This window comes from Ceratotherium simum, chromosome 2 (genome assembly GCF_057802395.1).
Source record: "Ceratotherium simum simum isolate JZ-2026a chromosome 2, ASM5780239v1, whole genome shotgun sequence".
Classification (NCBI taxonomy): Eukaryota; Metazoa; Chordata; class Mammalia; order Perissodactyla; family Rhinocerotidae; genus Ceratotherium; species Ceratotherium simum.
Window position 1 is genome coordinate 21,108,626 of NC_141901.1, and position 15,489 is coordinate 21,124,114.

At 36.3% G+C, this 15,489-nt stretch overlaps 1 protein-coding gene across 3 annotated transcripts in view; it reads right to left on the reverse strand.

Moving 5' to 3' along the window:
* The window catches only part of TPR (translocated promoter region, nuclear basket protein), a 64,071-nt gene that overhangs the window by 20,316 nt on the left and 28,266 nt on the right, over positions 1 to 15,489 (reverse strand). For all 3 annotated transcript variants that reach the window (XM_087439034.1, XM_014783346.2, XM_087439027.1), the window contains exons 29-37: positions 14,027 to 14,164; positions 13,539 to 13,670; positions 12,460 to 12,590; positions 10,780 to 10,990; positions 9,762 to 9,905; positions 9,188 to 9,386; positions 7,988 to 8,193; positions 7,718 to 7,779; positions 6,796 to 7,004 (exon numbers count right to left, since the gene is read on the reverse strand). In XM_087439034.1, coding sequence (XP_087295160.1) covers positions 6,796 to 7,004; positions 7,718 to 7,779; positions 7,988 to 8,193; positions 9,188 to 9,386; positions 9,762 to 9,905; positions 10,780 to 10,990; positions 12,460 to 12,590; positions 13,539 to 13,670; positions 14,027 to 14,164 — 1,432 coding nt within the window. The remainder of the gene's footprint in view (positions 1 to 6,795; positions 7,005 to 7,717; positions 7,780 to 7,987; positions 8,194 to 9,187; positions 9,387 to 9,761; positions 9,906 to 10,779; positions 10,991 to 12,459; positions 12,591 to 13,538; positions 13,671 to 14,026; positions 14,165 to 15,489) is intronic.

Below are 15,489 nucleotides of genomic sequence, written 5' to 3' on the forward strand. Positions count from 1 at the left end.
TGGTGAAAAGAGACTCACCTGATAGGCCCTGAGTGCATCTCGGTGAGAGGTGAGACCTCTCCAGGGACTGGACATTGGCGGAGGCCATTGTTGTGGCCTAGTGTGGGCATGCTGACACAGCCGCCATTGGAGTTCTCCCTGGGGCCTGCTAGCCCAGGTCTGCCCCACCCACTAGAGCACCGATTTAATCCAGCTCAGCCAGGGCAGGCAGCCCACCCTAGAGACTGGCCCCACCAAACAAGAAGCCCTCCAGCAACTTGTGGGCCTGCATAGATTGCTGACTGGATTCTCTGCAGCCTGGCAACTGAGCCCACTTCAGTGGGGCAGGGAGTGCACAAGGAGTGGGTAGAGAGTGTGGGGCGGTGGTGGAGTGTGTGGGGCTCCCGTCGTGGAGAGACTGGGTCCACTTCTGGAGGTCAGGGCGCGCACACGGGGCAGGACTATGTTGACTGTGTGTGGGGACCTGTGGGCGGCAGGGCCTGTCAGCTGCAGAAGACTTGTGCTTCTCAAAGACCCACATATGGGGTTTGCCCCATCTTCCAAAGCCTGAAACAACTGGGTGCTCCCGTGCCTGACGCCAGCCCCACCCAGCTGCAATCCTCAGAGAGCTGACAAGAGACCTAAAGGCTGGGGGCTTACAGCAATTGTAAGCCCCTGAGCCTAACAACCTGCCACACTGGGGGTCTTCTCACTTAAAAGAAAAACTGCAACACAAATGTGGTATTAGAACTTGCAGCCAACTGTGCTGGGGCTCCCCACACATGATAAAGAGACTGAAGGGCCCACAACAACTACAAGCAGCTGAGCATTACAACAGCTGGCCAGGAGCATAACTCGGCCTCCCTGGGCACCTACAGGGAGAGCAAACAGGTCACAACAGAAGGACACACGTAGCCCACATAGGGGTCACCCATGGAACATTGAGAACTGAGGGGAGCACACTGCAGGCCTCTTAAGGCATCATTTATATGAGGTCACCTATCCAAGAGCAGGAGACGTAGCTGACCTACCTAATACGCAGACACAAGCACAGGGAAAGAGGCAAAATGAGGAGGCAAAGGAATACATTCCAAGTAAGGGAACAGGACAAAACCCCAGAAAAGGAACTAAGTGAAACAGAAATGAGCAACCTACCCAACAGAGAGTTCAAACAAAGAGTGTTAAGGATGCTCACTGATCTGGGGAGAAGAATAGATGAACTCAGTGAGAATGTCAACAAAGAAATGGAAGATATAAAAAAGAACCAATCAGAAATGAAGAATACAATACTGGAAATGAAAAATTCACTAGAGGGACTCAAAAGCAGAGTAGAGGATACAGAAGAACGGATCTGCGAGCTGAATGAAAGACTAGAAGAAATTACCCAAGCTGAACAGGTAAAAGAGAAAAGAATTAAAAAGAGTGAGGACAGTCTAAGGGACCTCTGGGACAACATCAAGCGCACTAACATCCGTGTTATAGGTGTCCTGGAAGGAGAAGAGCGAGACAAAGGGGCAGAGAATCTATGTCAAGAAATAATAGATGAAAACTTCCCTAACCTAAGGAAGGAAACAGACATCCAGGTACAGGAAACACAGAGAGCCCCAAACAAGATAAACGCAAAGAGGCCCACACCAAGACACATCATAATCAAAAAGTCCAGAATTAAAGATAAACAGAGAATCCTAAAAGCTGCAAGAGAAAGACAAGTTACATACAAAGGAAACCCCATAAGGCTATCAGCTGACGTCTCAGCAGAAACCTTACAGACTAGAAGAGAGTGGCACGATATATTTAAAGTGCTAAAAGGAAAAAACTTACAGCCGAGAATACTCTACCTAGCAAGGTTATCATTCAAAATGGAAGGAAAGATCAAAAATTTCCCAGACAAGCAAAAATTAAAGGAGTTTGTCACCAATAAACCAGTGCTACAAGACATGTTAAAGGGACTGATTTAAGGGGAAAAGTGAAGACCACAAATAGGAAAAATTATGTATTTCCACGATAAGAGGGTAATGGATACAAATGCACAAAAAAGAGGTTAGATATATCAAAAACATAAAAGGAGGGAGGAGGGGAGTTAAAGAGTAGAGCTTTCAGACAGAGGTCAAACTAAAGAGACCATCAATTCTGTACAGAAGGAGAAAGAAACAGAAAAGGACTATTAAAACACTAAGGAAAAAAGAAGTTAAAAAATGGCAGTAAGTACATACTTACCAATAGCTACCTTAAACGTCAATGGACTAAATGCTCCAATTAAAAGGCGGAGGGTGGCTGACTGGATAAAACAACAAGACCCATATATATGCTGCATACAAGAGACACACTTCAGACCCAAAGACACTCACAAACTGAAAGTGAAGGGATGGAAAAAGATACTCCACGCAAATGGCAATGAGAAGAAAGCTGGGGTAGCAGTACTCATATCAGACAAAAGAGACTTTAAAATAAAAACTGTAAAAAGAGACAAAGAAGGGGATTACATAACAATCAAGGGACCAATCCAACAAGAGGATATAACACTTGTAAATATCTACTCACCCAATGTAGGTGCACCTAGATATATAAAGCAATTATTAACAGACATAAAAAGAGAAATAGTAACACAATAATAGTAGGGGACTTTAACACTCCACTTATACCAACGGATAGATCATCCAAAGAGAAGATCAATAAAGAAACATTGGCCTTAAATGACACAATAGAACAGATGAACCTAGTAAATATATACAGAGCATTCCATCCAAAAACCTAAGAATACACGTTCTTTTCAAAGGCACATGGAACATTCTCAAGGATTTATCACATATTAGGCCACAAAACAAGTCTCCATAAATTTAAGAAGATTGAAATAATACCAAGCATCTTTTCTGACCACAACGGTATGAAACTGGAAATCAACTATAGGAAGAAAATCAGAAAAGCCACAAATATGTGGAGATTAAACAAAATGCTACTGAACAACAACTGGGTCAACAAAGAAATCAAAGAAGAAATCAAAAAATACCTGGAGACAAATGAAAATGAAAATACAACATGCCAGAATTTATGGGATACAGCAAAAGCGGTTCTAAAGGAAGTTTATAGCAATACAGGCCTATCTCAACAAACAAGAAAAACCTCAAATCAACAATCTAACAGTGCACCTAAAGGAACTGGAAAAAGAAGAACAAAGCAAGCCCCAAATCAATAGAAGGGAAATAATAAAAATCTGAGCAGAAATAAACGGAATAGAGACTAAAAAAACAGTACAAAAAATTAATAAAACCAAGAGCTGGTTCTTTGAAAAGATAAACAAAATTGACAAACCTTTAGCTAGACTCACCAAGAAAAAAAGAGAGAAGGCACAAACAAGTAAAATCAGAAATGAAAGAGGAGAAATTACAACAGAAACCTCAGAAATACAAAAGATTATAAGCGAATACTATGAAAAGCTATATGCCAACCAATTCGACAATCTGGAAGAAATGGGTAAATTCTTAGAATCATACAACCTTCGAAAACTGGATCAAGAAGTAGAGAATTTGAATAGACCAATCACCAGTAAGGAGATCGAAACAGTAATCACAAACCTCCCCAAAAATAAAAGTCCAGGACCAGACGGCTTCCCTGGTGAATTCTACCAAACATTCAAAGAAGACTTAATACCTATCCTTCACAAACTCTTCCAAAAAATTGAGGAGTGGGGGAAGCTCCCTAACTCATTCTACGAAGCCGACATTACCCTGATACCAAAACCAGACAAGGACAACACAAAAAAAGAAAATTACAGGCCAATATCACTGATGAACATCGATGCAAAAATCCTCAACAAAATACTAGCAAATCGCATACAACAATACGTTAAAAAGATTATACACCATGATCAAGTGGGATTTATTCCAGGTATGCAGGGATGGTTCAACATTCGCAAATCAATCAATGTAATACACCACATTAATAAAATGAAGAACAAAAATCACAGGATCATCTCCACAGATGCAGAGAAAGCATTTGACAAGATACAGCATCCATTTATGATAAAAACTCTGAATAAAATGGGTATAGAAGGAAAGTACCTCAACATAATAAAGGCCATATATGACAAACCCACAGCTAATATCATCCTCAATGGTGAAAAACTGAAAGCTATCCCTCTAAGAACAGGAACCAGACAAGGATGCCCACTCTCACCACTCCTATTTAACATAGTACTGGAAGTCCTAGCCAGAGCAATCAGGCAAGAAAAAGAAATAAAGGGGATCCAAATTGGAAAGGAAGAAGTGAAACTGTCACTATTTGCAGATGACATGATTTTATATATAGAACACCCTAAGAATCCACCAGAAAACTTTTAGAAGTAATAAACGAATACAGTAAAGTTGCAGGATACAAAACCAACATACAAAAATCAGTTGCATTTCTATACACTAACAACGAAGTAGCAGAAAGAGAAATTAAGAATACAATCCCATTTACAATTGCAACAAAAAGAATAAAATACCTAGGAATAAACTTGACCAAAGACGTGAAAGATCTGTACACCGAAAACTATAAAACATTGCTGAAAGAAATTGAAGAAGACACAAAGAAATGGAAAGATATTCCACGCTCTTGGATTGGAAGAATTAACATAGTTAAGATGTCCATACTTCCTAAAGCCATCTATAGATTGAATGCAATCCCTATCAAAGTTCCAACAAGATTTTTCACAGAAATAGAACAAAGAATCCTAAAATTTATTTGGAACAAGAAAAGACCCCGAGGAAGTAAAGGAATCCTGAGAAAAAAGAAGAAAGCTGGGGGTATCACACTTCCTGATTTCAAAATACACTATTATAGTAACCAAAACAGCATGGTACTGGCACAAAAACAGACACACAGATCAATGGAATAGAATTGAAAGCCCAGAAATAAACCCACACATCTACGGACAGCTAATCTTTGACAAAGGAACCAAGAACATACAATGGAGAAAAGAAAGTCTCTTCAATAAATGGTGTTGGGAAAACTGGATAGCCATATGAAAAAAAATGAAAGTAGACCCTTACCTTACACCATACACAAAAATTAACTCCAAATGGATTAAAGACTTGAATGTAAGACCTGAAACTATGAAACTTCTAGAAGAAAACGTAGGCAGTACACTGTTCGACATCGGTCTTAGCAACATATTTTCAAGCACCATGTCTGACCGGGCAAGAGAAACAATAGAAAAAATAAACAAATGGGACTACATCAAACTAAAAAGCTTCTGCACAGCAAAGGAAACCATCAACAAAACGAAAAGACAACCTAACAATTGCGAGAAGATATTTGCAAACCATACATCTGATAAGGGCTTAATCTCCAAAATATATAAAGAAGTCATGCATCTCAACAACAAAAAAACTAAAAACCCAATTAAAAAATGGGCAAAAGACCTGAACAGACATCTCTCCAAAGAAGATATACAGATGGCCAACAGGCACATGAAAAGATGTTCAAAATCATTAACTATCAGGGAAATGCAAATCAAAACTACAATGAGATATCACCTCACGCCTGTCAGAATGGCTATAATTAACAAGACAGGAAACAACATGTGTTGGAGAGGATGTGGAGAGAAGGGAACTCTCATACACTGCTGGTGGGAGTGCAAACTGGTGCAGCCACTATGGAAAACAGTATGGAGATTCCTCAAAAAATCCAGGATAGAACTACCATATGATCCAGCTATTCCACTGCTGGGTATGTATCCAAAGAACTTGAAAACACCAATTTGTAAAGGTACATGCACCCCTGTGTTCATTGCAGCGTTATTCACAATAGCCAAGACTTGGAAGCAACCTAAGTGCCCATCAAGGGACGAATGGATAAAGAAGATGTGGTATATATACAAAATGGAATACTACTCAGCCATAAAAAACGATGGAATCCAGCCATTTGTGACAACATGGATGGACATTGAGGGTATTATGCAAAGTGAAATAAGTCAGAGGGAGAAGGTAAATACCCTATGATTTCCTTCATTAAATAGTAGATAACAACAACAATAAACAAACACATAGAGACAGAGATTGGATTGGTGGTTACCAGAGGGGAAGGGGGGAGGGAGGAGGGCAAAAGGGATAATTCGGCACATGTGTGTGGTGATGGGTTGTAATTAGTATTTGGGTGGTGAACATGATATAATCTATGCAGAAATAGAAGTATAATGATGTATACCTGAAATTTATACGTTACTGCAATAAACAAAAAATTTAAAAAAAAAATCTATGGAAACTGCGTTCAGTAAAGTTTTACTGAACACTTATCTTGTGGCTGGGTAAAGAGATTAAACAATGAAAAATAAGATTCTTACCCTTGAGGAGCTCAATCTGGTGAAATAAAAAGGCATGTATTTAACTGAATAAAATGCATTTGTAATCACTATAAGTAAGAAAGTGCCAGGGAACAAAGTGGAGAAAGCAATGTAAAGGTCAGTTTCAGTGAAAAAGTGATGTTTGGGATGAACCAGTGATTTAGCATAGTTTTCCAAAACGGATGTCATATCATCTTTCTTAGCCATTACAAGTGAAAATTTTGGTCCTGGAAAAACATGCCATTTATTTATTGTGGTGTTATTTCCCCACTTCTTTAGCTTAAAAAATGAAAGCAGAAAGGAAGGGAGGAAATTTGCTGCATTAACAAGTATCCTGGGAGGCACACACTTGAAAATATTAACTGTCCACTTTTATTATGATGTCTGATTTTAACTTTGGTGGAAGCCTCATTTATTCTTGAAGTTACTGTCATCTTCTCATAATAAACCTAAATAAGCAGTCAGTTCAATCAGATCTGTATTGTTTTACTTACTTTCTTGTGATTCCACTTGTGTAGTGGGCATCACGGTAGCTGTTGGGGTAGTAGTAGGATTTGTAACAGTTGCAGGTGTAACCATCGGGCGGATACTAGCCCTGGGTGTTGACTTATTCCCAGCCATAGCTGCAGCTGTCACTTTACTTGGAGTAGACACAACAGGAGTTGGCTTGATATTGGCTGTTGGTGGGTCTGATGTGCTGGCACTTACAGAGGGGAAGATGCAAGAATAATGATTCAGAAAAAATTACTACAAATATTCCTTACAAAGTATATACACTCTACGAAAAGCAAAGCACATATGTTTCCTGAAGTGAGTGTTCAGCAAGTACGACTTTAATATGCGTTCAGATCTTATTAATTCTGTTTTTCCAAGCACTGCTTTGGATAAACTTTTGGTAGCTTAAAAAAAAAAATCAAAGACACAGTGAGCATCGTTTTTTATTTTTTGTTCACTAATTATTTCAAAACTCTTATTGAAGAGGCTTTGAATTTAAGCATTAAAAACTGTGCAGGAAATGCTCTGCAGTGGTATATCCTGACAATGCAAAACATATTCAACTGTTGATCACTAAACCTACGTGAGTCTCAGCCTAGCCTAGCCTCTTATATTGGGACCATATATCATCCCAAGGAAAAACAGTAGCCTATCTGAGATGTCAATCACAAACTAAAAGATGAAAGATGTTTTCTCCATCACAAGGCTCTATCTGATAGGACTGAAAGTTTGCTGAAAACAAGAGTTCTGGAAAAACAAACGTTGGCAACTACATGATGTAGTTTCGCACGAATAAATAGCTCTTTAGTATATATTTTTATAATCGAATATAGATTTCTCTTTTCTCCCCAAACATTACTAGATCTTCCCTGAACTTTAAAAGAAAAACAGGTAACAGACTGTAAAGGAACAAAAACTCACATTCCTCTTTCACCGGAAGCTGGAGTTGTTTTCAATGTGATCTGTCTCTGCTGTTCTGGGACCTACAAAAAGAAAACTATGAATTGTTGTGCCGACCCCACAAGAGTCCATTAAACAATGTCATCAAAATATTTTACTGTTGTTACTTCTCTCTGTATACTTTATTTAGCCAAAATTCGCTCTGACAAAAGCTCCTAAATCATGACACCTTTCAAGTAAAATGTACAAAGAAAAAAATGATTTATCATTTAAACAGAATTAGCTTATTACCTTACTACTAGGTTCTTGAGGCTCATCTCTCTGCTCAAGGTGTCTCTCTTGATGCTCCCTGAGTTCTCTTTCCAAGCGACTAATTCGACCTTCATATTGGGATTTAAGAGCAGTCATACGAACATCCAGTTCATCTTTCTGCTGATCTAAGGCCCCATTCCTTTGTTTAAGCTCCTCATTTTCTTTAGTTAGCTGATCTTTTACACCTAAAGAAGTAACCATGTGATTCTATTAATATCATAATCAAACATTGGAAATAAAGAACATTTACGTGTTTAATAGGTACCACAAGGTCGTTACCAGAGGCTATTCCTGCACTGTAATATCTACAGTAATTCTGATACACTATACATCTCAATAAGCAAAGTTCTAAACATATTGGTATTTATTTCTCCAATATAAAAAAAATATACTTACTCCAACATAAAACTACATTCACACTTTCTAAGATCCCAAAATCATAAAGTATCCACCATAAACTGTAGTCAACAGAAGCTCTTTTATATGGCCTTTAATATTTCAATACACTATTAAGTACAAGGATATTATGAATTACAAAACTTTCATTTCATATAATCTATAGCATATATTCAAAAATAATTAGGTAACTTTTTTTATGAAATAAGTTGGTGGGAAACTATCTTAGAGATCATCACAAATATTGCTCATGACAAAATCCAACTGATCAGGCATTTTATTTAACCTGCTAAGCAGAATGGCAAGCAAGGTGTAAGGCCCTGAGCATTGCAGCACTGGGGTTCTCATAAATCTGACATGATATTCTCCCTGAAGTGCTAGAGGGCCCTCAGTGAAGTGAGGCACAGAAAAATCACTGAGCTGTTAAGATCCAATACCATCTAAGAGTTTATAGAAGGCCTCTGAACAGCACGCTGTGGACCCAAAGGATCTCCATCCATCAGGAGGTAGTAACAGTTACACATTAAAGCAGAAGGATAGCAGTACTTCCTATCTACCACCAGTTAACAATTAAGAAAGACTTCCTAAATAAAGCAAGGACATACTTGTCACTTGAAAATTAAGATTGCTCTAATTTTGTGTCTAAATAAATCTATTTAAAGCGCACACACATAGAATCACTTTATAGTATTCACTTTTTTTCTTTCCCATTTAATTTTAAGCCTGCATCAAATAACCAACTTTCACTATCAAGTTCAAACCTTCAAGTATATAGAAATTTACCAGCTAAATGCGCAATTTTTGATTTTGCTGCTACAATAGCCTTTCTTGTTTTTTCTTCTTTTTCAGTTATCTGCTGTCGGAGCTGCTCTTCCTGTGTGGTTCTATCTTGAAGATCCTGACGAAGTCGTGAAAGTTCAGATTGAAGCTGCACAGTCTGTTCCTGGAGATTTCTCGCTTCCGTCTCTTTCTCAGATAATGTCTTTTAAAGGAAAACAAGGTATTCATGATGTAATTCAATCAAATTGATAAAAACTGTACGCCCTACAGATTTAAAATGTAAAACTTATTAATTTGCTTATTTAGATTAAATGGAAATATAAACATAAAATGGTGGTCAAACCAAGTAAGTGGACACTTGAAGATGATTAGATACTATTTACACACTCGAGTCATTCAAAGTAAAAAGGATATAAAATACACACATTTCCATATAAGAGAAACTATCAGTGTTTAACACATGTATATATTTTTAAAATTCCTTTTTATGACTGAATAATATTCCACTGTATTTCTTTAGGTATTCAATAAGGAAAGAATTAGGGACGTACACCTTTCACTACTCTCACACTCATACCTTCTGCAGATTCTCTACTTGACTCTCGAGTGATTTTGACTTTGTTTCAGCTTGGTTAAGGGTTTCTTTGAGCTCCTGCATTTCCTGGACTGAGATATGCTGTTCCTGATGGTCTCCAGAAGACTGAGCTGAGGTCTCTATGACCTACAGTGACAAACAGTAATAATGTACTTCCACATTTATATTCAGTATTCCACTTCTGCAAGTTTATCTAAGGAAACAATCATAACTATGCAAAGAAATTTGTCTTTAAGAATATTCATAAATGAATTTTCTATGGAACAATTTTAACGTCCAAAAGTATAGTTACTAGTTAAATAGGTTAGGGTTTTCCATACAACTGGATATTAACCAGCTAATCAAAATGATGATGCATTGTTTGACATAGAATTGTTTAGAAAAACAAATTACTCATATTTTAAAGAAAAGCACACTAAAGTAGTTAACACTGAGAAGCAAGAATTTTAGCTTTTTTTCTTTATATATCTTCTTATCTAATGTGCTAAATAGGTAATTAAGTCAATATTCAAGTTCTTTGCCTTTGGGAATCAAAAAAAAAATTCAGATTCAAAATATAACAAAGATTTTAAAATTCTTTTTGATAGGTGGTTAACATAGATTACTTATTTAAAACTTTAACACAACCTGATTAATTATAAAAAATTATCTTTTTGATATACACAATTTTAATCAGCAGTGAGTTAGAAGACCACAGTTTTGAAAAGGGACAATATTTGAAACTGAGAAACTGAACTAAAATACCTAGCATTTACTAAAATTTCTTTACAAATTTATAGTGCATTTTAGGACATATTAAAGAGCTAATCTTAAGCCAAATAAAGATATCATATATAAGCTGACACTCAAGTTTAGAATCTAAAAACCAATAATCAAAATTATGAAGAAATAAGATTTTTATAAGAGTCATCCTAACATATATAAAAAACTGCATGTGAACTGTGTAGATCAAAACTGTGTTTATCAAAAAATGATATACATAAAGATGGCTTCAAAATACCTTATCCTGTTGTGCTTTAAGTTCTTCATATTGAGTCTTGTACCTACGTCCTATTTTCTTGACTTGAGTAATAGTTTTGACTTTTTCTTGGATATCAATTATTTTGGCATCTAAGTCCTTCTGGATGCTTTCCTTTTCAGTTCTTACTTTATTTAAATCTTCCTTTAGACTCTGGATTAAGTTCTGGTTGTTAGTCAAAGATGCATTTGATCTAAACAAAAAAAATGGGGTAAAGGAGAAAAACTTAACATATGAGAATTTTTTCAAATTTTAAAATCCTTTAATTTACATTTTCATTGAGTTGCTTTAGCACACTTCTTTTTTTTTTTTTTTTAATTCTTCTCCCCACCCCGCCCCAAAGCCCCAGTAGATAGTTGTATGTCATAGCTGCACGTCCTTCTAGTTGCTGTATGTGGGACGCGGCCTCAGCAAGGCCGGAGAAGCGGTGCGTCAGTGCGCGCCCGGGATCTGAACCCGGGCCGCCAGCAGCGGAGCGTGCGCACTTAACCGCTAAGCCACGGGGCCGGCCCAACTTTAATACACTTCTTATTTAAAAATCCTAACAAGACCACACATACACTTTCAGAGATAATTCCTTCACTTATGAATCTATGGTCCTTTAGAAAGATCTTATTGGCTTATTACATAGGCATACATGCCCATTTCAGAGATGAGAGAAATTGAGCTACAAGTGATCAAATGTCATGCACAATTTCACATAATAATTGAGTGTTGATACACAGATTTTAATCCACATCAGCCTGATAGCAAAATCTGCACTCTTTCTACTCTATCGGGTGTTGAGTAAATTCGCTAGGCTTTGTAGGCCATATACAGTCTTTATCATGTTCTTCTTCCTTTTCACAATGCTTTAAAAATGTAGAAATCATTCTTAGCTTATAGGCTGTATAAAAACAGGCCTGTGGGTTACAGTTTGCCAATCCTCTGTACTTTTATCATGAGCTGAAATTGAAATCAGCAGATCTGAATTAAGAGTATGGTTTTAACAACTACTAACTCTGTAACTCTGGGTACTTTTCTGAATCTAGCTTCCTTATCTTTAAAATTAAGTAATATTATCTCTCCTATTTAGAATGCCAGACTACTGTTAACAAAAAAGTAAAAGAATATAACCGGAAAAATTTGTAAGCTGCCAAGCATTATATATACAGGGGCTATGACATGGACAAGTGACACTAAAGCTCAAAAAAGGTAAACCAGAAACATTAATTTTAATATTAAATTTCTTATCATTAAAAAGGCAACACTTCACTATAAGTTCATTTAAAAAAATTTTTAACTTAAAAACTTCCTTTATTAAAACTTTCAAAATAGTTTCATGAATATACGCTAACTAAAAGAAAAATAAAAGAAAAATCTACTTGCAGAAGTTATTTTGACTGTTCAGAAAATAAATATATTTATCTTTAGATTTATACCAACTATGTAGTTTTTTAAAAAGTATTAAAATATAGAGAAATAATTCACATATGAAGGCACAAAATTAAATTACTGCTTGCTTGGTTCCATAAAGTAATAATGGGAAAGCCACATGTAAGGGCTGTAGAACTTTCCATTCTTTCTAAAATCAGGAAGCACTTAGTGAGTCATATAAGGAGCAGAAATAAACTTCTTTAAGATTTCACATAGTACATTCAATTTAAGGCTTCTTCCATATACCTTGCAATTTCAGCTTTGAGTCTCCCAATTTCTTCAGTCAACTGTTGAATACGCTTAGTATGAACTTCCTTTTCAGAAAGGAGCTTCCGATATTCTTCTGTATCTGGATCTTTCTGTTGACTTACTAAATGCTAAAATAGCAAAAATACATAATATGGTTTTATAGGTTTTATGAAAGTTAATGTGCTATAATAAAAGAGCTAAATACCTAATTATCTTTACATTAGATGTCTTGATAGATAGTGATCAAGCACCAAACTCCAAGATAAGATCAAAGCTTTAGTTTAACTATAAAGTCTAGATAAAATGGAAGGGGTAAATAAAGTAAAAGTCATCAACTATTCATTATATTTTTATAGTTGGAAATGAACATTTCAGAACAGGTACAATGATGCCAAATAAAGGGATCCAAAGAATCTATAAGCTTTTAATAATTAAATATCTAATTTCATTAAAGTGACATTTACAAGGGAAAAAAAGTTCAGATAATAATGGTTACCATTCTAGAGCATTTTCTAGGCGCCAGGTGCTGAGTGAACTGCTTTACATTTATTATTTAATATTTGTAACGTAAAAAGTGGTATTATGTCCTCATTTTTACAAATGAGGAAAACTGGCTCAGAAAGATTAAGAAACTCCTACAAATCAACCAGTACGTGGCAAGGCCGATTTCCAATCTTTTGTGTGAATATAGAGCTGGAGTTTCTAACCACACTATGCTATACGGTTTTGTCCCACCAAAAAGGTTTCAGTGAACAAGTCATCTTAAAGTGCTTCAATAAAGTATATAAATCTATTTTTTCATGTACAAAATATTTTAAAGATAAAGTGAAAGCCTAAATTTGGAATTAAATGAAACAAATTAGGTGTTTTTAAAAAATTTAAAAATGTAACCAAAATTTCAAAAATTGAGTTGTAAGTTTAATGTCTGTCACATACGTACATGTAACATTTCAGACTTTCACTGATAAACACAATAATTTTCACTAGTTCTTCAAATGTTTTTATCCCTTTAAATTTTATCCTATTATTTAAAACCAACATGTTTCCATGTTTTGGAATGGTTTAATTGCATTTACCTGGTTACGTGCTTTCCAACGTTTGACATCTTCTTCTAATAACTTCTTTTCTGCTTGTAACATACCACTTTTTTCACTCAGCTCAGCATTCGCTTCTTGTAAGGGTAAAATATCTAACTCCAGTTTCCTCACCTAAAAATAGTGCCAGTATTTTTTTAAGACCTGATGTAAAAGTTCATTTATAACATTATTAAAAACAACGTCTGTACTCTTTTTTTTTTGTGAGTGAGGAAGATCAGCCCTGTGCTAACATATGCCAATCCTCCTCTTTTTTTGCTGAGGAAGACTGGCCCTGGGCTAACATCTGTGCCCATCTTCCTCCGCTTTATATAGGACGCCACCACAGCACGGCTTGACAAGCAGTGCGTCAGTGCGCGCCCGGGTTCCAAACCGGTGAACCCTGGGCTGCCGCAGTGGAGCACGCACACTTAACAGCTTGCACCACAAGGCCCCAACATGTCTCTACTCTTGATTAGTAAGTTACAAACCTTCGCTTGCATCTGCTGTAGATCCTGTTCTAGCCTCTCCTTTTCCTCTCTTAGCATCTTATTGGTCTCCATAACTACATTCATTGTTTCGGTTTTCTTCATCAGTTCTTCATGTTGGGCCATTGTTTTTGCAGTTACCTAAAGATTTTAAACACATGAATACACCAACATCTAACAATAGGTGATGACTTACCCTTTCCTACTAGTTCTAATCTTCTCAAAAAGTAAAAAGGATTTAAATGTCAACTTTTAAAACTGAAATTTTTCAAAGTTTTACATGTTTATTTTTCTGTGATGCATGCTAATTACAAAGAGTTAAAACGAAAGAAATTAGAAAGATGAAAGTAAAAAGATACTACAAATCCCACCAACAGATAATCAGTATTTTAACATTAGGTAAAAACATCAATCCACATCTCTCTCTATATCTATTCTTTTTCTTGCTGTACTCAATCTATTAACAGTTCTAAAATGATGTTATTTTGGTCCTTTCTCCACCTTCTTCAGAAATTCTTTTTCATTAATTCAGTTGTTTCACCATTTTGGTTTTGAGCCATTTTACTGAATATTTGTTCTATTGTGAAGAACTTTTTTTCTGTTCTCATTGGGTGTAACTATCCATCTTTGGCACATGTTATGTTAGTCCCTCACCATTTTTAATGGCTCATTGCTGCCATGCTACACTGTTCACGCTTGGGTAGACATTCTACTATTTTTGATATAGTGCGTGTTACTTCTTGACTTTCGTTATATGCAAGAGTTGTTTTTTCCCGTCTGAACTTGTTTGTGGGCTAGGCATTTTCTAGTATTACTTGCCTTTCTATCGCCCAAAGGAACAGCAAAGGAAGCAGAAGAGACTGAGAGAATATGCAATCTTTATTAGAAACTCTGATTCTGCCCTTTTTCCTCCAAGTGTTAACTCTACTGAATTGGAGGGTCTGTTTATTATTTCCCTGATGAGATATATTTGAATTTGGAATGTTTTCTCAACAGGATGTAATTCTGGAACTTTTAATTTCTGTCTGAAAACCTAAATCCCATAAATCTAATGACTCACTTTCACCTGTTTCAACGGTTTTTCTCTAGCAGTCATTCTACCTACCTATTAGTTACAAGAAGATAAATAATTCAAGGTCTTAACTGCCTTCCTTCCAGATGTGGGGTTATATTACCACATCTCCTCAGAATGAGCTCCTGCAATATTAAGCTTTTGGGCGGTAGTGTGGGTTAAGGAGTAAAGCTTGTGTTGCAACCACCCATTCTCCACAGCATCTTCTTTTCCTTTCTTTGGGTGATAGTTTTGACTATTTTTTACTCCTTTGCTGAAGAAGAAATATTTTACAGCAGTTTCAATCTACCATTTTATCCTAGAATGACTATCCAAATGGATATATAATGACAACTATAATAATAAGATAACTGAAATTTATTAAACACTCACTATACACCAGACATGATTTTAA